At 38.0% G+C, this 16,871-nt stretch overlaps 1 protein-coding gene across 3 annotated transcripts in view; it reads left to right on the top strand.

The window, feature by feature from the left end:
- Window positions 1-16,871, top strand: part of LOC123306296 (probable nuclear hormone receptor HR3) — an 89,352-nt gene that overhangs the window by 7,220 nt on the left and 65,261 nt on the right. The window contains exon 1 of one of the 3 annotated variants that reach the window (XM_044888218.1): window positions 9,162-10,201. The exons of the other annotated variants lie outside the window; for them this stretch is intronic. Coding sequence (XP_044744153.1) covers window positions 10,195-10,201 — 7 coding nt within the window. The 5' untranslated portion in view covers window positions 9,162-10,194. Of the gene's footprint in view, window positions 1-9,161; window positions 10,202-16,871 lie in introns of those variants that run through there. 3 annotated transcript variants of the gene reach the window in all.

The following is a 16,871-nucleotide window of genomic DNA, read 5'->3' as shown; positions in this document are numbered from 1 at the left end:
ATATTATTTGTCAAAAGACAAGCGGTAGATCATAGATATCCTGAAGAGCCACAGATTGAAACATATACACATCGATAATAATTCGCTTGTATTCGATGCATTCCAATTTTCTTATCCTTCTATGGAGAAGCATGCTGACAAACGATTCACTTCCAATCATAGACATAGTCTATGCTTCCAATAAAAAATGATTGATGCCTATTCTGTGGTTTAATGAAAGAACGAAATGAACATAGAGGTAGTTCAACATCGAAATCTCCAGAATCATGATGATTCGTGAAGTGAGAGTAAAGTTGAACGTAATTTTCATGTTGTGGAAAGGAAATCTTTCATGGAAATCAAATCATTCTCTTCATTACGGGTGAGTTTTTTTATTTTTGGTGTAAAGTATTGGTCGTAGGTGATGGTGCATACTTGTGGTCTCAAAAATTTTGGCTGAAGTTGGGTTTGACATACTTGACCCTAGAAAGTTCACCTTGTGAAACACTTAAAACATATGTTACAAGTAGAAAAATACTTGGGTATCTGCACCAGCCTTAGTTCGTTCTCCATATAAGAAATTGTGAAAAATTCATGATAATTTTCTTCGAGTTCGATCCCAAAATTCAATTCTTGGAATAAATGAATCGAAAATGACTGTTCATTCATCGGAAATTTCACAAGAAGATAATTACATTCCAAGGAGGCTGGCAATCGAAAGCAACAACTTACGACGAGATGCTATCCCACCGAAAAGGCAATAAAACCAGTGGTGTCTACCACCGCTGTTCCACCATCATCACAGAGATACCGAGAATCTTCCACAACGAGTTCTTGGAGGGAACGAGGAGGCGGAGGACATTCAACCTGTTTGGTAACACTCCCACAAAAATATTTTCGGCAGCCGTTCGGTCCCCTGTGCGTCTTACGAAGAAGTCGAAGGCGCTTAATCATGGTCCTAAAATAAGGAACGTATGTCTTTGCTATCTCGAAGTATTCCGTTGGGGAATGTATCAACGTTTCGGGACTTGTGCGTTCTACCAAAGGCATAAATCATATATGTGCTCACGTGGAAAATGGGACGAAAATAGTTTCTAGTATTTTCGAGTATTATTTTGGCTTCATCATATGCAATATTGATGGTTATTTTCTAGAACTGCAATTTCTTAGATTTCCATTTCGAAAGATGTAGATTTCAATGAATCAGGACATCAATCCTTCTTGATTTACACTCGGATCGACTAAATTATCTTTTTCTTCTTTCGATGTCGTTTCTAGCATATGGAACCTCCTATGGTTCATCGTAAGAAAGTGTCTTCTTTTCTGATGAAGATGTGCTGCATTTTTTTCACTTTCTGATGAGGAGAGGAGTGAAGAAGTAATTTTTCAGAAAATGTGGAATTTCTGAATGTAACAGAGGAAAAAATCTGAAGGTTTCAAGTCTGGGGAGCGCAGTGGCCCTCTTCTACCTATCAGTCTCTCTTGGAAATAATCTGTTGAAGTTTTCCAAAACGTAAGGGTCGAAAATAGGTTATATTTTGTCTGCAAAATAGCGGAAAACATTTTGAAAATTTTTTATAATGAGGAATTTATCATTATTTTAATTTTTCATTGCTATGGTAACTATTCTACTCGTTTATTTTTACGGCATTCCTGAAGAGGCAATCCAATTACGTTTGAAACAAGGTATAACTTAAACTCTCTTCCCTTTTAGGTTTTAGGGGTTGCTGTCATCTAGCTTACAGGGTTGATAGAAATTGATTGGAACAAACCGTATAAAATGCTCCCCTAAAAACCAAAGTTTATCACCTTTTATATTTCTTCTGATTTTGCATGGGGGTCTAGATATTAAAGTTGATTATTTCCATATTGACACACTTTTTAAGAGATTCATATATATTAATCAAATTTGTTTTTTTATGCAGACAAATGATAGAATTTCGGTACAACCTATATTTACAAGGAACATACAAAAATATAGTATTGATGTAAGTGATACGTTCCTCTATAAACCAACGAAAACGCATATTTTCCTCAACAATCTCCATGACCAACCTATTCGTGAGACCACACAAGTAATTTCGCCAAAAACGTTGTTATTACGTCATCTTCTATAATTATTTCTCTTCTGAACACGCCCAAAAAGATAGATTTAGGCAGCGATAATTGGAATTTGATTAATTTTTAACGGTAATTTTTGAATGGGCTATGTCGTATGCCTCACAGAATACTCCATCTAACAAGTCTTTTGAAATGTCGAAGAATGAACTAAAGAATTTGCCTAAAGTTCATGAAGTGAAAACTTTCTTCTTCTTTGCTATGGAAATTCAATTTATTTTTGTTTGAATTCGAGATTTTCTAACATTGTTGCTGCGTGAAAAATCTCATTCAACGTTTTTTTGTGTAGGTATTCGAGAATATTTCTATCAGTACTATCATTTAATGATTTCAAGAATATTGCTCCATTCTTCCTTGGCTATCGAAATTAGAATCAAAATGAGTAGGTACAATATTATTAAGCTCTATACATTATACAGTATAAACATAAACCTTAAATGATTGTAACATCGTCAATTTTGAATTTCTATTACATTTAGATCAAAACCTTCTCCGTAAGGATCGATACAGTATAATTACGTGAATATATTAATTTCAATATGCACACACCAGTGTGAAGAAGTTGCATTTTAGACTTGTGTGATGTGACCATCATGAATGGAAATTTCTGTCAAAACCAGTTCTGTAATGAGCAGAGAAGGAGGAAAGAATATCGAAATCAAACAAAATTAAAATGATTTTTCTGTACAACTAGCAGCCAACATGCATATATACTCTGGGTCTATAGGTGGGTCCATCACCAATACCTTTGAATATCATCCGAAACTCCCATGGTCATTCTTTATGGCAGTCGAAGCCCCCCAATTGGGAAATTTTATGACCCCCATAATTGTTCCTCTTCAATTTATGCCTTCACATACGCAGTGGTCGTCCTTTTATCTCCTTCCTGCCGTAGGCGTAGAGTTTGGACTCCAGCAGTTGATGGATATTCGTGGGTTCGAAACGTGCGCCCGAAGTTTTGGCTCTCGCCTCGTCCGGTCGCTGACCCTGCCAAAAATCCTATCGGAAAGTTTCCTTTTTCGAGCACGCCGACGAAAATGTTTCGGGAAAATCGCACAGAGGGCGCCACGTTGATCGTGTGGCCGGAAAAATGCGATGATGTAATGGCGATTCGAAATTTTCCGATTTTCTCCGGATTTTTCACATGGGACGAGATTGTATTTCTTCTTCATCGGATTCCGGATAGAGAATAGATTTTATGACTTTTTTAGAGTTGAGACGCCTTGGGAATAAAGCATCAACTCCCCCATTTTTTTTTTGTCGACATTATGAGATGCACATGCATGACAAAACCTGTTTGGATCGATGTAACATCTATCGGATCGGATCCTGATGCATATGCTGCATCAACGCCCAAGTTGGAATGAGTAAGATGAGCATATCGATTGCTGGGGTTAAATTTGGGTTAACACCGAAAAGCAAGAGTGAAATCGAGCGTTAAGTGCAGCATGGGGCTCCGAAAACCCAGTTTTCGCTCTCGATCAGTTTTATGTAAGGGCGAGAGCATGACCACATTGGAAAGTTATGACAAGAAACTCTGTTTCCAGTGTTTCCATTGCTTAACGCCGATGATAGTTAGATGATATGACGCAAATTTGCGACTTCTTGGATGAGTTCGTTTAGTTAAGTCACGTTGACAGAATGTGAGCTTGCCTCTCAAATTGAAAATATTGGAGAATTGAAAAATTTTCAAGTAAAGAACATATTGGACCATTGAGAGCTAGGGTCAGCCCGTAGCTAGTGGTCCTGATGACTTATGGGGAAGGTTTTCGAAATAAACTACATATATATCGACTCAAATTCGAAAAATTACCAAAATCGGTTGCGTCATTCGACAGTTATTACAAAAATACTGAATTGTGGGAGGTAGGTATCATTCTTCATTTGTGGGCACATATCTGTCGTAGGAAAAAAAAATAAAGCATTTTCGAATCGTCTTTTTCATACTTTATTCACACCTGAGAATGGGTCGCGTAGTGCCAGGACACCCTTTGTGCGTATAGAGCAAATTCCATTTATGTTTATAGAAACATTGCGCCTTGCATGTGGTTCTCTCAAGTAGGCACAATCTAAAATCATCACCATCATTCAGGTAATCTCTCCTGAGAAGATTGTGAATATCCTACAATATCACTTACACGCCATTGCGACTGACGCCCTGTGTATATGTCACACTTCCTCTCATAAATTGATCGTGAATTCCGTACATCCTTCAGTTAGACAGCTCCCCCACTTTTCATACCGAATTAAAAACAGAGAAATGCAACTATTCGGTCGTGGTTCCAGAAATTAAAGCGGGTATACAACATTCAACACGCTTATCGCATAAAAACACAATATGACATCACCAAATTACACGCCCCGTGGCGTTGTACCTCCGAATTTCTATTTGCATATCGCATTGTCGAAAAACGGTCTAACTGTTTCTCTATCTAAAATATTCCTGCCATAGAGTTGAACGACCTCCTGGTTAACGCCGCTGCCTAAATTGTGTTTCTGATTGACCGCGAAGGAAAAAGTCGACGAATCGTTCTCGCGAGCTCGCCCGCCCCGTGTTTCGTAATGGGAAGAACGGAGAGAGAGTTCAAGGTGTTTTTGTTGGGCGATCTTGAAAGGAGGAGTGCAATTTTAATTCCTCGAGATGTTTCCTCGTTTTCGGCGTGCCAAATTCTGTACAATACCGTTAGCTGGACTAATTTTAAACTCTCCTCTTCCAAAAATGTCGATGTGATGCTTTGATGGACAAACATTCGTCAAGCTCCATCGAAAATCTCATTGACAATATGCCGAATATCTCGATTACCTTTTTTGAGCCTGTAGACTCCACAAATTTTGTTAATTTCTCTGCTATGTTGTCGATCTAATGCAGTCTTGCCTACTGTTGCCATTTCATCAGGCATGTTAACTGTATGTTGACACCAAACATTATAGCAAATGGTTTTTTTATTTCCATTATATGTAGTTGGGGAGCAGACGATGCTAAATCAGGATTTACTCGAGCGTCGTGGAGACCTAGTGGATTTTGAAGATTAGTTGGTACAAAGAAAAAAAGGTTCTATGATGTAGGCACTTACAGCGGTGGGGGAGGCGTCTGCAGGTTTTCAAAGATGTAAAAAAAATCGTGAGGTGTACATACTCGAGCGTGTCAGATTAAGATACTGTATATGCCCTACGTATCTCTATTAGAGAATTAAAAAAAAATTAGAACTTGTCAGATCTTTAGATATGTAAATTGGACCCAAAGAAAGGTACTTTTCTAGAAAAATTCGGACGTGAAGCAAGATCACAGCGGTCCTTTGAAAATATGTGTTGCAGACGTGTTAACCCATTAATCTGACACTTATCATTGGGGTCTTTCTTAATATGACAGTTTGAAGATGATAAAAATGCATTTTTTCAAAATATCTCCCTTTCTGTACCTCCAATCGTTTCTGTATTAATTATGAAAGTTGTAGATAATAAAATTCTATACAACTTTTGTCTGAAGCAATTTTTCATATCCTTAACCGTTTTCGAGCTTGAGGGTAATAAGGGTGAGGAGCTTAGTCACACATGCGAAAGACCAAGGTCAGTGTAGAAACCCAGTCTAATGTACATTAATCGCCATATATCTCAAGAACGTTCAAACGTAGAAAAAAATGCTTGAGACAAAATTTGTAGAAAATTTTATGCTCTACAACTTTTATAATGAATGCCAAAACAATGTGAAGCCCAGGAGAGGAGATAATTCAAAAAAACTGATTTTCGCGACCAATGGCCAATTTTTATTGTTTCGGCTTGTTGAAACTGTAAGATTTTCTACCTTCTATGTTATATGGCAAGGCATATTTTTGACACATTTGGGATAATATGCATTTTCGCCATTTTCTGGATTTTTTTGTACGATGAAAAGTACTATTCTACCTCCTCTAAAAGATATACAGACCACTGGTAAACCTGAACTAAGATTTTTTCTGAAATAGATTGGAAAGTTATAAAAACACGATTAAATATTATGAATATTAAATGACCCATAAAGAAGAAAACGTTGCATGTTTCTTCAGGCCCCGCCTAATCAGCCATATAAGATCTGAAGTTTCCCGTTCCAAAGTCTTCCTAGAAGACTCGCAACGCCGAATATGGGCAATAATCGACGATTTGTTTCATCATAACAGATCACGATTGAAAACATCGATACAGGGCGCACAAGAAGCCGCAGAACGCGATACCGTTACTTCATAAAAGATTACCAGAAGAACCGGCAGTATGGAAGGAATCGAAATGGCTTCTAACCCGCGGATTGACACCTAACTGTTGAATTAATTAATATCTTGAATATTATCGTGATCGTTCCACCTCGTTATTTTTTGGATATTTTATACGCAGCTATGTCTCGGTAACGGTTCATTCGTTACAAAGGAAATTGGTCAATCAAATCATACCTCTGCATTATCGGCGTCTTTTTCTCATATGGTATAATTTGTATCCTCTCTGGTTTTAGTGTTTTATATTTTATTTCTTAAGTGTTTCAGAATTTGATCGATTAAGTGGCTTATACCAATACAATAGTCAGGCTTTTAACGGCTTTAGTGTCTGCTTTAAAGAATATTAACTGAGAAATTTTTTTCGATCACAAAAGATAACAAGAATTTTTCATTCATCCTTCTGTGCTAAGAGAATTTTCGAGATGAAAAACGCTGCAAATTAAAACGAGAAATAGGTATCAAATAAGAATTGTCGCATAGCAGAAATCATTTTTTTTTTCTTGTTGTGTGCTGTCTTTGAAACCTGTCAACAATGACAATAAGAAATTAGGTAGTCCCTTGTTTCTTATCTCATTCCTCATGGATGAACACACTTCAATCATGAAACGCCGTTGTGCCTGAAAAGTCCACAATAATGGACTCGGAAATCGAACCTGGCAGATGTCGAAAACTGCATCTTGAATTACCTGTACCTACCTGTTAATTCCACAAACGATCGATCTAACTGTAAAGCCCAAATGCGCTCCAAGTAAGCTCCCCCACATCTGTTGCATGTAATTTGAATGCAAAGGTGTTCGAACACATGCGTCATTCGATACATCGGCATATAGTTCCCCTACCTGAAGGAGCGTGGGAGACAATTATTAAAACCATACAAAAATGAGTAGGATCTACTGACCCGCTCATTGGCACCTTGAGAAAGATCAAATCACGGTACTTTGAACCCTGCACTACTGTTTCCTTCTTGTGTTATTATCGGATAAGCCAGGTATTCAACAATGGCTCAGATTAAGAGCTATTGTTGCTGTGAAGGCGGGATAATAAGTGGACAGGATTGTCCTTTCTATGGGTTGGTGCTGAAAAATCGTGAACGAATGAGACGTGTCGTCAATTTCGAATACAGGCAAATAAGAAAACAAACAATTGGCTTGTGACAGCACCTCTCGTATTTCAGCGAAGAACCGCAGGTTCTTTGCGACCTCTGTATTTTTTGAATTGGTCAGTAATGGAAGTTTTAGAGAAATCCTATCATAACTAGTAAATGTATTCTGTTTTTTCTCGTTCTCAACACTCTAAATATGGTAGCTGTAAATTGCCAATTATTTCTGGAGCGCACTTGATGACCATCTAACATTTTGTAATTATGTTTTCGAGTAAGTCATGTCAGTTTTCTTAACTGCACTGGAAAATCTGGTTCATTTGCATAAACTTCAAATTTAAGATATCCGAAAAAGAGAAATCCATAGCATTCAGGTCAGGTTGTTTGAGTCTTTTGGGTATACTTCTTGTTAAAGACTCTTGGTGCAAATATTCCACAACCAAAGATTCATATACTAAAACTGACCATTCATAGAAGCTCTAAAAATGAAAAAAAAAAAACGAATCCAACTTTTCCAAAGTTTTTGAGCCAAATATACAGTATCTACCTAGAGATAATATTAGGTATACAATACATAATTATAATGATCATTATAAGTTTTGAGGGAATTGCTTTTTTTTTTCATTACTACTGAAAATTCCCAGCTTTCGATTACTCTGCGGAGCACCCTAAAAGCATTCTTGATGCATTGCATCTTGACGGCACCCCAGACCTTCCAAGTAAGCACCCCTCCTTCCTCACACCTGATCCGCGAATTTGAACAGAAGCGCTACCGATCGAAGGCGACGTTTTGCGCTGCTTTTCGGTCCTCCTCAGGCATGCGTGCTCCGACGGCCGGTTTCACACAGGAAAATTCACCGCTGAAAACGCTTCACGTAACTTTGAGGGGAGCAATGATGAAATTTCATTGAAGGGGGGTATTAGCCACACTTGCATATTCATGCGAGATGTTAACGGTATTACCATTCATGTTTTTCTTCTGATAACATCGCGTAGCTGGTATCACGTCAATATGGGAAAGGCAGACAATATTTTATGCTCGTAGAATTTAATTAGTCGGTTTTTGGTTATGGAAAACCTTAGATAATCATGACATACAATTCAGCAATTGGAATAGCAAACCAAAAAAGTTTCTTTTCACCAAGAGTTTTGAATGGTTTTCATCAGCTGGACAAAAAAAAAATATTTTGGATCATAGAATTTTTGAGTTCACTATTGGCGTCATGCTGCCATCTTTGTTGGGAGAAGGTTCAGTTGTCTCAGTGTACTTCGAAAAGTTAAAAGCAATATGTTGAAAGGCTTGCTATAACTGCCGAACTGACTTAGCTGACACACAATATTGCTATTGTTCCAGAGAAAATAAATGAAATCCATCTTAGTGTAGAGAGCTGTAAGTAGCTTCGTCCAAAGAAATTATTTAAATTTACAGAATTAGTGACCAGTAATGTCGGGACACCCTGTAGCTTTTCACGTAGTCAACAATTAAAGCTTCGGGATGCGGAATACTCAAAATTTAATAGGCGCTCTCGATCTAATTCCTGATGATGGAGATCATCGTCATAATACGCAGTCCCAAAAATCGTCGATATCTTCCCCAGTGTAAAACTGCCTGCGCAACCCCCAGCCCTCTCACGGCGTAGTATCGAAACTACCCTACTATCACCCCGAATGTATACAATCGGCCGAGAAAACTCTGTACGCGTTTCCTCATGAAAATTTCCGGGTAACGGGGTCAACTGAAATTGCGTCAGTGTGTGAACACATCATATCGGTTCGTACAGGGGTTTCAACCCCTTCGAAAAATCGCAAACGTGACCACCGGGAGACGATCGTATATCGTTTTTGTGCGAGGAAGCTTTTCGGGACTTGTTTTCGACGGTATCGATTGAAAAAATTATTGATCTATTTCTCCATGTAACACATTCCGAGCATTGGAAATGGAACGAGAACTGAGGTTCCCCCATTTGCTACTAGGATGTGTCAGAAAAAAGTGAATTATCTGGTATTTTATTCTTAACATTTCAATAACCCAATTTCCACATGCTGCATATTTTCTCATGCTCCATTCCAGCCATATTATCAATCGAATTCTCAGTTTGAAACCCTCTCTCCAGAGAGAATCCAGCATTTTTGAAGCAATAGTTCCAAAATGAAAAGTCCCTGTCCAAATCCGCATTGACATCATCTCGAAATTTAAAGACTGTTACCGACTGATTACCCGACTGAGCCATCTGAATCGACTGATCTAACACCAATCGAGCAATTCTCTTTATAATATTTAACTCGGTGTCATCTTCGTCTTTTGAATTCATTGTAATCCTTTTATTCTGGAAAAATCGTAAGTGTTCTTTGACGTTTTTGTAATCCCAATTTTGTACGTATTTTATAAGGTTTTCTACTGGATTTTCCGATCGATTTATCGATGTTCGTCGCGTTTTAAACCGTATTTTTGGGAAGGAGTTGAAAATAAACTAAGTCAAAGTGTATACCCCCACGAAGACCACCCTGTATCTCGTTAAGCTGGCAGATCAGGACATCATCACTTTAGAAATTCACGAAGTGCAAGATGTCCAAGGATCTCCCCCAGAGGAGGCGAACAGCTCGGGTGCCACCGTTGTCGAAGTCAGTAATTCGGAAAAAAATCAGCCGGTTCAGAACGCTATACAGACGAGTCAACCGCCCCCTCAGCCGCCTCAGCAGCCAGCGCAGCAGACTCAGCAAGCAGCTTCCTCCACTCCGCCGAGCAACACTGTGATGACAGGTAAACTTTACTCCCTTACTCAGCATCTAAATTCGGATTGCATGTCGTGTTCTGAGAAAATTATTTCGAAAATAAGTAATTGAATATGTTGAAACACGCAAATTCTCCTTTTTTATAGAACGGAAGCTCAGACTACCTCATTTTATTAAAAGCGTAGTCTTCAGGTACTTTAATCCGCTAGTTTTTTCACGGGATTTCTTCATCTTGATTGTGGTTTCTATTTGTAAGGATTATTATAGTGAAATGCTCCCCAAAGGAGAGTAGTGTTATAGTGATATTGAATAATATCCTTCGCAGATTATTTTCACTTCATAATCTAAGGAATGTTTTTGTCTCAGTGGATTTTCACTCATTGGTTGAACTTCGATGAAATTGTGGTGATGCAGTAGTTAAAATAAATATGCAGCTCTTAAAATGTCCCACCCTATTATACTGCGTTATAAGATTCCCTCAAGTCGTAGTGTAATAAACTTCCATTTTATTCTTTTTCTTGTCTTTCCAACTTACTCTTGGAATCCTTCATAGTATATCTTTTCGGTATGTGCGTCAAGTGACAAATAGTTTCGAAATTCTTCACTCTTTTTCACTGTCAGCACCTAGATTAACCTGTCTTGTCCAAATGACCTCTTCTTTGAGCCATAGATGAAATATGCGGATTATTATTATATCATTGTTTGGAGTTCCACTGGAAATGAGCAACATCATTTATACCCTCAGAGATTCACCCTCTTCATCGGCAAATCTAATCCTGAAGGGTTGTAAGTACGTTTGTTGGCCAGAAAAAGCCGGCAAAGACGATCAATAAAAAGAAGCGTAACTGTTGCCTTTACCATATCTGCGATGCGTTAAAGAAATACCACGACAAATGCCCATTTAACATTGGCATGTATCGGTAATAACGTTGCCATCAACAGTTGACATCATACCTCTATTATCGAGCCGACATAGACCTCGTAGTCATAGTCATGGTGGAAACTGCAGATGGCAACGACGAACACGTCGTCGTCTACATAGCGTGATGTTTAGCGGAAAGCAACGGCAGTGGGTTTTGTACGTAATCTTGGCACTAGGTTACCAGCGCTAACGGGATCTGCATGGTTGCGATCCGTTAGTCGGTTCTTCCGTTGATGTTCCGTATTCAGAAAGCGCCTGTCCTGACTTTTGCCACGGTTTGGAACCGAGCCCCCTTCGCACAGGACTGGATTTAGTATCTCACATCTCTTGGAAAGAAACTGTGAGATTCACAGTGGGGTGAATGGGTATATTCAAGATCTATGAAAATTCCTTTCAATCATGAATTGATACATCATCTAAGCCGATCGACAAGCGTGAGGCAAAAGGACCATACGGGCAAAATTCGTCATATTTTTGACATTTTCCACAAGCGTCCACAAATGATCGTTAAATAACGGCCACATCCATTCGATTAAATGATCAATAGTTGATCAGTGACTTACGTTCACCAGAATATCGAAAAAATGGTTGAGAAGCCAAGAGGGAAATTCGGGTTACAAAAATAAGTTTTCTTGAATTATCTTCCCTCCTGGGCTTCAAATCGCTTTCGCATTCATTATTGAAGTTGTAGAGCGTAATATTTTCTATAAATTTCGTCCGAAGCAATTTTTTCTATTAGGTTGTTCGGAAAGTCATTTCGTTTTTTCCCGTCAGAGGACTTAATGACGTTTTTTCGAAACTAACTTCACACTTAAGCCGCATAACCATTATATGTCTTGAGAGCTGATATTGCAAGGCTTGTGTGTGAAAAAGTTCTATTAATTCTACACAGTAGTTTTTGGTTGGTGCCCTTTTAAATATGGAGAGCTATAAGCAGCATTTTCGTCATATTTTACTTTTTTACTTCAGAAAAGGTAAAAATGCTGTCCAAGCGAGAAAAAAATTGACGGATGTGTATGGAGAAGGCGTGTTAACAGTACGCCAGTGCCAGAACTGGTTTGCAAAATTTCGATCCGGCAATTTTGATGTCGAAGATGCACCACGGTCTGGAAGGCCGGTCGAAGCTGACAAAGATGCGATAAAGGCATTAGTTGATGCAAATCGGCGAATAACCACACGAGAGATCGGTGAGAGATTAAATTTGTCGAATTCAACTGTTTATGGCCATTTGAAAGGCATGAACTTAACCTCGAAGCTCGATGTGTGGGTGCCCCATGTCCTTACGGAGCGAAATTTGTGTCGTCGCGTTGACGCGTGTGATTCGCTCCTCAAACGTCAAGAAAATGATCCATTTTTGAAGCGGATTATTACTGGGGACGAAAAATGGGTTGTATACCACAATGTTAAACGCAAGAGGTCATGGAGCAGAAAAGATGAACCGGCTCAAAGCGTGTCAAAAGCCAACATTCACCAAAAAAAGGTGATGCTCTCCGTTTGGTGGGATGTCAAAGGAATCGTTTTTTTTTTGAGCTTTTGCCGGACAATACAACGATTAATTCAGAAGTCTATTGTCATCAGCTGGACAAATTGAATGATTCACTTAAAGAGAAGAGGCCCGAATTAATCAACATGAAGGGTGTAGTGTTCCACCAGGATAATGCGAGACCTCACACAAGTTTGGTCACTCGCCAAAAACTTTTACAGCTTGAATGGGACGTACTGCAACATCCACCATATTCTCCAGATCTGGCGCCTTCCGACTACTATTTGTTCCGGTCCCTGCAAAATTTTTTGGATGGCAAAACCTTTACCTCAAATGAAGATGTCAAAAACCACCTGAACCAGTTTTTTGCCAGCAAGGACCAAAACTTTTATGAGAGGGGAATTATGTTACTGCCAGAAAGATGGCAAAAGGTGTTGGACCAGAATGGCCAATATATAATTTAATAAAATATTTATTCATTATACGAAAACTGTCTTTCATGTTCCCCAAAAAAAACGAAATGACTTTCCGAACAACCCAATACGTTCAAACGTTTTTTAGATATATAGCGATGAATGTACATTAGACTGGGTTTCTACTTTGACCTTGGCCTTTCGCATGTATGGCTAAGCTCTCGTGCTCATCGCCCTTTGGGTCGAAGACTGAAGACTGAATTTTATTATCGACAACTTTCATAATTATTACAAAAACTATTAGAGGTACAGGAAGGAAATATTTTAAAAAAATGCATTTTTATCATTTTCAAAATATCATATTAAGAAACCCCCCTGATTAGTGTCAGATTAATAGGTCAGCATATCTGCAACACCGAGATTAACCATCTGTATGAAAATCTGGCACTTTTGAGTATGAACAAGTACCTATTACCTATTATCTACATCTCAATACAAAAAATACGATTATAAATTATAATATACCGCAGATGTTGTTCATCTGTGGCTCGCTTTGAGTGGATGTTGCAAAATGGCGAATGGTTCGGTCTTCAAAGTTTGCAATACTCTCTGGAGAATTCTCTACCAAATTTTGGTAAGAAAACGGCAAAGATTCTTTTGTATGCAACTGAACAGACAATTCTGCCGAAAGTGCGTATGTAACGGTAAAGAATACACGGCGCATAAATTCTCGAGTAAATTCTCTAGAGAATTCTCTACCAAATATTGGTGAGAAAGCGGCAGAGATTATTTTGTATGCAACTGAACAGTTAATTCTACCGAAAGTGCGTATGTAAAGCCCGTTTGCAAAAGCCGAGAATTCTCTAGAAAATTTACTCGAGAATTCAGGCGCCGTGAATTCTTTACCGTTACATAGGTACGCACTTTCGGTAGAATTCGCTGTTCAGTTGCATACAAAATAATCTCTGCCGTTTTCTTACCAGAATTTGGTAGAGAATTCTCCAAAGAATTCTCGGATGGTACAAACGGGCTTAACTGTAAAGAATTCACGGCGCGTGAATTCTCGAGTGAATTCTCGGCTGTTGTAAACGGGCTTTGGACAACACCACAGTTAATATCTGTGGAGTTATCGAAATTCATAAATTTCGTTAATTTCAGCGAGAACATCGATTACATTTAAAACTACATAATCAGTGGTAATTGCAATTGACGAGTTTCGCTGCCACGAGGACTTTCAAAAGTCTTTCAAGTGCGTTATACGGTATAGTTTAGACCTGCTCTATGAGACTGGACGTCACTCGTATCTCAGCTTTCCCGCCTATCTCATGAATTATCGAAACGCAGCCGTCGCTCTATCAGGGAAACTCGGAAAATCGGGCGAAAAACGCCGATAGCCGTCGGTGCGCATCGCTACGCGAAAATCGATCGATTTTCCGTTGTTCCAAGCACGAGGGATTTATCGTGCCGAATCACGACACACATAAGCTGTTATCAGCCTAATCGGTCGACAGTAAACTTAATGGCATCTTTCGTTTGATTAGCCATCGGACGTTCGATTAACCCGGAAATGAGTTCGACAAAGACATTTAACCCCGTTGGTTACATGCTGGAGGAAATTCGGCGAATGAAGGTCACGCATTATTTTCGATATCGAACCTTTATTGTTTTTCTTAAAAAATACGTGATGGATCCATATAGGTAACCTGCGTTGAAAATGTGAATCATTCGACTAAATTTCATTTGCACATAGGTACTATACGTTATTCTAGATATATAAAAGAGGTCCTTATTCACAAATCCACTCTTGGACAATAGAATTTTACAACTTTTTCATTGATAAAGGGTTTTATGATCCCTTCATATCAATAAACAACTAGAAGATTATTGGAGTAGAAAAAATGTTCTACTACCCCTAAAATCTTCTTTATCCGGATATGTATATCCACGCGACATGTGATAACTCTTCGGCCTGATATGTCACGAGCAAATATACATTTCTTCGCGCGTAAACGCGGTGAACGCTATTTCAAACAGTACTTCCAATGAATAAAACAACGTGATTTGTTCGACGATTCCGCTTTGCCAACTGAATCATGCTCAAAACTGGCGAATTAACAAGAGGGATGAGAGATGTACGTCAATTCGCGGAATTGTATATGTATGCTCAATCAGTTTCAGAAAACGAACAAATTTCACGGCATGCATGGGCAATTTGTCAACGTGGTGCTGTCCGCTTAATTTTTCATGCCGTTCGGACGGGAGACAACCCTTCAAAAAGGGGAATAGTAATAGGGGAAATTTCCGAACGATATCGTATGGAAGCATCGGGAAACAGTGGAAATTTATCGTTGGAAAATTTCTCGGAAAAATCTCCACTATGCCTTTTGTAGAATATTATTGAATGGACAAAAACGGAATTTTCATTGTAATCATCTCTTGAGAGAAAAAATGTGAATCATACGAAGAAATGAATATTTTGTGAGGTATTGTTAAACTCCTAATTTTTACTCATACAAGTGATACATAAATTTGGAATTGACGAATTGACACTCCCATATAATGTATGTATAATCAAAAAAAACCTAAAAGACTATGGAATTTTGATGGCCTCTAATCTGTAGTTCTTAGCTTGTTCCAGCACATGACCTCAGATTGACAATATTTAAACCTATTGAAGACCAACACCTCTAACAGTAGATTCTTGTGATCGGAAGAAATACTTTTTTCCCATACCATTTGTTGGGAATAGGCTCGTATTCTAACACAAGATGTCACTCACGTCTTCCAGTTTTTTCATTATGACCTTACGTACCATAAAAATATCAAAAATTTAAAGAACCCTCAACTAAGTTGGAGGCTAACTAATGAATATTTGAACGTTCTGTAAAATAAAAGTATTCTTCATATTCTCTCGTATATTGCGCAGTTTTCGAACGATTTGATGTTCAAAAATAAAAAATATCCCTGAAATTCGGAAAATTGGGTACTTTGGCTCAATGCAACACAGATGTGAAGTGTCATAGATTTAGCTTGTTATTCTGAAGGAAATTTTGTTTTTCCAGGGGTGGCATAGCTCATTATGAAACCGTAAAATGGCAAGAATCTAATATTGAAATATTTCTGTTTCCATAATTATTCATAGCACAAAATAGAGTTCTTTCCGTTCAATCTTAAACGTGTGTAACGAAAGAACCCGCAAAACCGGAGTCAATAACCGGGAGATTTATCTCTTGAAAGATTATATTAATACATAACTGCTTGTTGACAGTTAACGTGTTCAATATTGATATTTTTTCATCCCAGACACGTGACTCTATTCATTTTGAAATTAACATCAGTCGTACTGGGATTGGAATTCAGGCTATTTTTGGATTTCCAGACTGTGGCTACATGGCGTATCTTCAACGGTATCACGCATATTTCGAAATGAAATAAATTATTTTTTATTGAATCGATTCCCGAATATACATAAAATCCAACTCATAAAAACGTGAACAATATATTCTCATTATTCAAGTTTTGAAACATATTTCGAAATAAATTTCCCTTTGAATGAAACATTTTATACTGAACTATACGTAGTAGGCATATAGTTTGAAATTTCTATGGATAAATTAAAAGGCAAATTTTTTATTAGAGTTTTGAAGAAGAAAACAGTATAGTATCATATTACATCCAATACACTATTACAATTATATTTGGGTCCTCAATTTTAATGATTTAATATAATTATACTATGTACTTCGTATTCCTATAACGATTCTATGCTACGAAACGAACTTGACACATTTTCTATCATTTCTAGAGATATTCTCTATGCATTTCCGGATACTTCCGGCCAAATATTTATACACATTTTTTCCGCTTCAAAACGGAACAG

The sequence above is a fragment of the Coccinella septempunctata genome, chromosome 2 (assembly GCF_907165205.1).
Source record: "Coccinella septempunctata chromosome 2, icCocSept1.1, whole genome shotgun sequence".
NCBI classification, from domain to species: domain Eukaryota; kingdom Metazoa; phylum Arthropoda; class Insecta; order Coleoptera; family Coccinellidae; genus Coccinella; species Coccinella septempunctata.
The sequence above is the reverse complement of the archived record's forward strand: the minus strand, read 5'-3'. Positions and strand labels throughout refer to the sequence as shown.